At 38.3% G+C, this 6699-nt stretch overlaps 3 protein-coding genes across 13 annotated transcripts in view; 2 read left to right on the top strand and 1 right to left on the bottom strand.

Annotated features, from left to right (window-relative positions):
* LOC111245009 (uncharacterized) overlaps positions 1-2295 on the top strand; it is a 17695-nt gene extending 15400 nt beyond the window's left edge. For 2 of the 4 annotated variants that reach the window (XM_022792709.2, XM_022792708.2), the window contains one exon: positions 2048-2295. In XM_022792709.2, coding sequence (XP_022648444.1) covers positions 2048-2156 — 109 coding nt within the window. In that variant the 3' untranslated portion in view covers positions 2157-2295. The remainder of the gene's footprint in view (positions 1-2047) is intronic. The other 2 variants (XR_015322068.1, XM_022792704.2) reach the window with 2 other exon arrangements.
* A 1447-nt stretch (positions 2296-3742) lies between these two features.
* LOC111243905 (uncharacterized) overlaps positions 3743-6699 on the bottom strand; it is a 35043-nt gene continuing 32086 nt past the window's right edge. For all 5 annotated transcript variants that reach the window (XM_022790227.2, XM_022790224.2, XM_086981280.1 and 2 more), the window contains one exon: positions 3743-6094. In XM_022790227.2, coding sequence (XP_022645962.1) covers positions 5861-6094 — 234 coding nt within the window. In that variant the 3' untranslated portion in view covers positions 3743-5860. The remainder of the gene's footprint in view (positions 6095-6699) is intronic.
* The window catches only part of LOC147757904 (uncharacterized), a 57290-nt gene continuing 56681 nt past the window's right edge, over positions 6091-6699 (top strand). For all 4 annotated transcript variants that reach the window (XM_086981286.1, XM_086981287.1, XM_086981285.1 and 1 more), the window contains exon 1: positions 6091-6482. In XM_086981286.1, the coding sequence (XP_086837412.1) occupies positions 6318-6482 (165 nt within the window). In that variant the 5' untranslated portion in view covers positions 6091-6317. The remainder of the gene's footprint in view (positions 6483-6699) is intronic.

The following is a 6699-nucleotide window of genomic DNA, read 5'->3' as shown; positions in this document are numbered from 1 at the left end:
ATATATAGAGTAACCGGAGTAGGCAGCATGCGTGTCTGTTAGGTAGTATTTACGTTAAGAACGTAATCCATTGCTTTCACTGTGTCTTGTATATTTTGTAATATGTTTCGATGGCATTATTGCTACTAGAAACTTATATTCATATATACAAACATCTATAATGTATATGGATGCAATAATTAAAGAGGAGACGATCATTCTAATAAATAGTAAAAGCATTTGAACAACAAGTTGTGTTTTACTGGTCCTTCACATTGATTCGACGCATCGCCGCGCTCATTTTCCATACACCGAACAGGGTTTTCGTGGCGGAAGTCAACTAATTACGATGAATGTTTTTCATACAGATAAAATAATTATAAATTAAAACTATATGGTTGTTATCATAATCTTCGCACATCGGAGTTAAAATTGTTGATTAATAAATATTGTTTATTAACGAAACTGTTCGTTCTTAATTGTGCTACGACGGCGATACAGCTGATCCTGCCTGAGCATGAAATATTAAATCGCTCGATCTAGCAAAGAAACATCTTTGTAAGGATACTCCTGACAATACCTACATGTTATTCGTGTCCGTTGTAAATGTCTTCTGCTTGTCACGTTTGTAAATATTGAAGTTAATAAAGGTTGTTTATATCCAGCATATTTGTTTAAAACGAGTTCGTTATTTGTTACTATGCGGCGAGAACTGTAAAGCAGTGGAAATTAAAATGTGCCATCGGTATTAATACAAGCCTAGGCTGACGAGGGGCAAGTGCTTTGAAGTTTGCGTGGGGCCGTTGCAGCCATTCTCAAGGTCCATCATAGCTACCATTGGCCATTCTGCTATAAAAACACAATGAAGAAACATTATAATCAATAGCCTGCTATTGATTTGGGAAATTCGATGCACATGGCTGCAAGAAGACGAAACTCACTTCTGTGCCGATTCTAGCGACTAATACATTTCCTGCCACGCTTGCTAGAGAAGGACGTAGTGCGGCGGCTAATTGTTTTTACGCATAAGTTATTTTGTCCAATAGACAAATAAAATGACTAGTCTGCTGTCTTTATTGTATGAGATAAATCTATACACTGAATTCAGTGTGCATGTATACGAACGCATAATTTGTGATCATGCAATACAGAGTTAACAGTTTTTAGACACACGCACATACACAATTTTCATTAACCGCCACAGTAAGTTCGGCAATTCATTTTCTGGATCACACATAAGAACTATCTGTTCGCATAAATTTGCCGACTTTCATTCCGATGTGATAAATATCGTACCAAGTTGCTGAACTCAAATCACATCGTTTTCGCTCACAAGTAAAGCGATTTGTTATTGATCACGGGTAAAAAATTGGTGATTCTGTGGAGGTCGCCTCTCCATACTTCGAGTTCTCGGTGTCGCCGCTAGGCGTTCCGTCAGATGGCTGGTCTGGTTTCAGTACCAAATAACGAAATGTACCTATTCCCGGATTTGAACCTTTTTTTTGTAGCAGGCAGATACGTTGCCCGTTAAGCTATTACGGGGACAAATTGAGCTGATTTGCGAGATGTCCCTGTAGTATCCAAGTGGGTAATACGCTTGACTGCTGATTTCAGGGATACGTAATGATCCAAATTCGAATTCGGGATTAGACACATTTCTTTCTGTGATGGGGCCTTGCCATCCGATGGAATGCCGAACAGCGGTGCCGGATACAAAACTTTTTTGTTAACATGGCATGCGTGCACTGAAATGACAGCAAATTCATGTAAAAAATTCAGCTGGAATTATTATTGAATGTACTTAAGCAGAATTCACCCGTATTCAAATTGCTGGCCCAAATGTATCATTTGTAACTGTTTTCTCTCTTTGGAGTTAATTAGAAAGCGCCGTTACGAATGGCAAAAGTCATGCAATCTTAGATGAATTGTCTGCCATAGCAGTGATTTTTTTCGAATGTATTTATCTCATTATTAAACTAGAAAGCATTCCAAAAAAAGGCCGAAAAGAAGAACTTCCGTACAATGTTCTGATTGCAGTCTTTTGTTTATTTTATTCATTTCCTTGCAGGCCGCTGTTTCAAGGAACACTTGTTGGCACTGTTAACCGCCGTGACAGTCGAGGGCGAGGATTTCTTGAACGTGACTGGGGTGGACCTGCCGGCGGTGCGAATCACTAGGAGGCAACTGTTTTCTGTTGTTAAAGCTGCCGATCCTAAACAAAGCATAGTGAGGGAGCTCTATTTCAATCTGAGTGGTGATTTTGTGATGGCCTATTCTCTCTGCTTTTGGCTAATTGTTTTGTTACATCTATATGGATATCATTAGATTTTACGAGTTCGTGCAAAACTGATACGCCGACAAAAGAGAATTAGGGCTGTACAAGGTAAACTATTTCAGTATCGTATCTAGCTCCGAGGCATACGTACTGGTAATATCGTGTATAAAACAATCGTGTATGCCATATTGAGTAAGAAGCTGAGGTCGAGATAGCGACAAGCAGTAATCGCTCAAAAATAGGTTTGCATTATGAGAATTACAGTAAAAGGCTGTTTTTGCACAAAGCAGGGTGGTAATTCATATGGGTCTTTTGAACGAAGAATAAACCAAGGACAGTAGAAATCTAATGATATTGGTTTGTCTAGCTTTATTTGTTATGCATTAAATGTATCAGTTAAGCAGGCTAGAGTTTGGTAAGAGTTAATACAATGAACTGTGCCATGTACATGCATATACTAAGTATAGCATAGATTGCCTGTCTAGGATTATTTAATTATAGTATCTTTGTTATCCTATGCATTCTTTAATCCCTGCGAGTTTCTTTGCACTATATTTTCATTGGTGGTTTTGAAGAATCCACTACAGAATTGAGCGGTTTTGTATATATGGTAGCATTAAGTGCAGGTTGTGGGATTGGGCCACTACTTGATTTTTTTGTCAACAGCCTTCGTTTGAGGAACTACGTTTACTTTACGAAGTCAAACAAGTCGACCTGCCTAAATAAATGTGTTCAAATACATTACCATGATTAATTTTTGTTTGTAGCCTTCCTACAAAATGTGCATTATAAACTCAAGTTTAAAACTCAAGTTATTGGGTCATTTTTTTTTTCATCATCTTTTTGGAAAATGATCTAAGAAACACTGTCAGATTACAAATTGTATTGATGACGTTGAACTTGTTTCTAACTTCATAATTTCTGTCAGATTATTATTGTTATGTTATAACGAACAAATATTGAGTTACTGAAAAAAATTGGCCTCTATTTTTATATGTGAATGAATATTACATTTCCTATGAGAGTGGTTAGGAATACAAACAGCTATGGAACGTTGTTGCTTGCAAAATTCAATGATGAAAGTATTTTGAAACATTCTAGTTTAGAAATGACAGATTCACCATAATTGTGTAGAGGCGTTTTTTTTAGTTTAATCTAAGAGACTTGTGAGAGATTTTAGATTCTCTTTTCATAATGCCTAAAATATATAATTGTTCAAAAAGTTGGTGTCGCTAGAGTTCTTAAGCTTTGGCGGCATTTTATACTACACTTTATCTATTAGGGTTCAGTCTCTATCGTTCGACAACTCTATTGAACATGTGGATATTCACACGCGAAGATTCGACACCATCATAGAAAAATATCGTTAGACCATATGGGCCCCTCACATTAAAATAATCCTAAACCGAGTGATGTCATCGGACACGCGACCCAACGCAGGAAACTCAATGATAAAGTAACGCTGTGCAAAAGTAAAAACACCAGAGCTTAAAAATATACCAGCACAGTTTTATTGCCTTTAGCAATTGTGCTTTTAGCGTAGAACTCGTCGGTTGCTGAACACAGGCTCGACGATTCCTATATGAGCGTTTTATCTCACCATTATGCGAAATACAATACTTAAGGTACCACAGCAGAAAAAACTCTTAAATCTCACGAAATCTATTTACTTCGAGCAAGGGTTGCTATAGCATTCGTATTGTCAAGTCGATACCTAAATGGCAGCGGAGTAATATGAGCGGGATGGTTACGTCAATGAATTCAGTGTTAAGCGACTTTCGCTAAGTGTGGTTCTTCATAGTTAAAAACTCAACTGGTAAAGTCTTCACCTGTAGTCACTGGCCACATATGGCGATGCATACCTTAGAAGAGTCACCAGGATTTCATGGCTGGTTGCCAAGCGCAACGACAATAAGAAGCCGTCGTCTCATGACGACCTTTCATCCCGCCTGTACGCTGTGCGGCGTACCCCACAGCTTTAAATTGGCCTACATCTCTTATTTTGCTATCTACCAACTTTGATAATATTTTTTAGAAAAGTAGTTTCCTCTACCCATTTTCTTTGGAAAGAACGGGAAACAAAAGAATTTAATCTATGTGCTACGTATCGGCTTACTGCTAGCCATTGTAACGCGGTACATTCGTTTTCCACGTACAGAGTGATTACTGCAGCAGTTTTCGTGAAAACAATCTGCGATACACTTTTCTAGAATTCCCCTGTTTGGATACTACAATCACAATTTAAGGTACGCCAGATGATGACCCACCAACGAGATGCTGATCTCTACGCGAGCGTCCTGTCTACGAAAAGAACAGTTAGTGGACAAATATAAAATTCAGGTTATTTTTTTTTTGTAATCTTAGCAAGTTTAAATCGGCAAAAGCACAAAGATGTTTTCAGTTTGCAATCGGATTCCTCTTCACTGTGACACCGGGACCTACTGGAACTTGCTAGGTTTACCCAATTGCATAGCTATGTGCTTCCTATTTTCTTGACGACAGGCTTTCTAAGCTGTGAAGTGATGAAAATGTGAGTACTTCACTTCAGCCCGCTGTCCTTTCCGTCTACACAATGCTCTTGAATAGTTATATGTTAAACACATAGATACATGGTTCAGTACTTCACAAAGAGGAGGGCATCGTCGTTCCGGGTCTGTCCTCAATCGCAAACAATCTTCTCCGCGACGTTTATCTTCTTTTGCGGACTGTTAAACCTTCGTTGCAGCAATTGTGGAAACGAGATTCTTAAGCACTTTTTTTTTTTTAAAAATAGGCCGCAAAGCCATATACAAAATTCATATGTGTCAACCATAATCTAGTCAGCTTTTTTTAGTTACTGAATTCCTCGTATGATATATATAGTATTATTACTCTGTGGCCGCAGAGTACACCTTATGTCTGCAGACGGATTCGGCGGAACCCTCGAAAACGATTGGGCTTTCGTTAGATCCAACCCAAACGAGCATTAATACTATCCGTAAGGTACTACAAGCGCTTTGAAGGTAAATTACATGTACTGAGATAACGCAAGCCTAATTAAGACAAGGCTTGCTTCTTTATAGTAAGGGGCTAGTTTTGCATATTCAAGCTATACTCTCTTTCGAGACCTACGATCATCTTTGATTGTACGAGTCCATTGGATGCTACTACTATATGATATCTTTAAACAAGACACTAGTCGGTTAAATCACACAAAGCTTCTGATTCAAAAAAGGAAATATTGAAAAGCAATCATTCTTTAGCCACACGAAGTTGTAATTGTCGTTTGCGATGTGGCAGGAGTAAACAAATTTCTTCCTTACTTACACTTCCTTCTGTCAATGGAATAGAATAAAAAATGAGCGTTATAGAATCCCCACTGCATTGTCACAATAACAGCATTTTCGATCAGGCTTTCCATTCGATATTGATAAGGTAATGCGTGACCTTAATGCTGTACCTGCTCTAGTTCAAATAGCCGCGCGAAAACCTAACAATGAGGATGATATAGTTGGTGTTGAAGCAAAAATGTCGCCTCGAGTGGTTTGTCTACCTTGAGCATCCTTAACGCACGTCTCCCTAGTGGAGGTTCAACAATCCCAAAATTTCATCCACTTTACCATCATTTCAAGACCTGTTGCCGAGCAACTTTGCTCGACTCGAAAGTCGCGCCTTTCTGCCAGCAAGTAATGGGGGAGGTTTAGAGGTTGTTGTCGTTGTTGTTGTTGTTGTTGTGCTTGGCGTTGTACTAGGCGTTTTAGGCTTCGCTTTAGCAGATGGCGCTGGCGTAGTGGTCGCTGTAGCAGTCTGTTCATCTTCATATTCTTCATCATAGTACTCGTCCTCATATTCGATAGGCGCCTGTCAAAGAGCAACGAAGTCAACAAACCGACGCCACGTTAACGGTAAATTAATAGTGGAAACAACTGAACAGAGTTAAAAGTCATCATGCCGGATGATTGAGACGATGACTTTCTCGACGATGTCTAGTAAATTTAAATATTAATTAAATAAATTAATTAAATAAAAATTAATTGTTTTTAATGAATGTTGTAAAAACTAATGATACTTTTATGAAAGGATAATGAGCTCGAGGCCGGTAGACTTTTTTGGTAATCTTCTATATAAGGTGTTCAATTCCTTGGTACTGGATGAACCTTTGCCGGGACAATACACTTATGGACTCGACGATCTGTATCATTGTCAGTTATTTTACTGCTTTCGAACGACTCGAGAAAGAGTGATCCATGTAAGTAGAATGATCTACAAATAGAATTCAGTTTAGTTCTTTGGAAAAAAAGAACACAAAAAGAATATCTAGTGGTTTCTTAATTTTTGCAGATACTCGAGTCTGTTTTCGAGATAGGATTACTAACAGCCGGTCCAGTCGTCTATGTAGACTACAGTGATTGACTTTTATCAACTTTTTGTTCATTTTGAACCTTTTTTAGACATGTTTCTGCATT

The sequence above is a fragment of the Varroa destructor genome, unplaced genomic scaffold, assembly GCF_002443255.2.
Source record: "Varroa destructor unplaced genomic scaffold, Vdes_3.0 BEIS01000002.1, whole genome shotgun sequence".
NCBI lineage: Eukaryota > Metazoa > Arthropoda > Arachnida > Mesostigmata > Varroidae > Varroa > Varroa destructor.
Note: the sequence above shows the minus strand (reverse complement) of the source record. Positions and strands in the feature narration are given on the sequence as shown.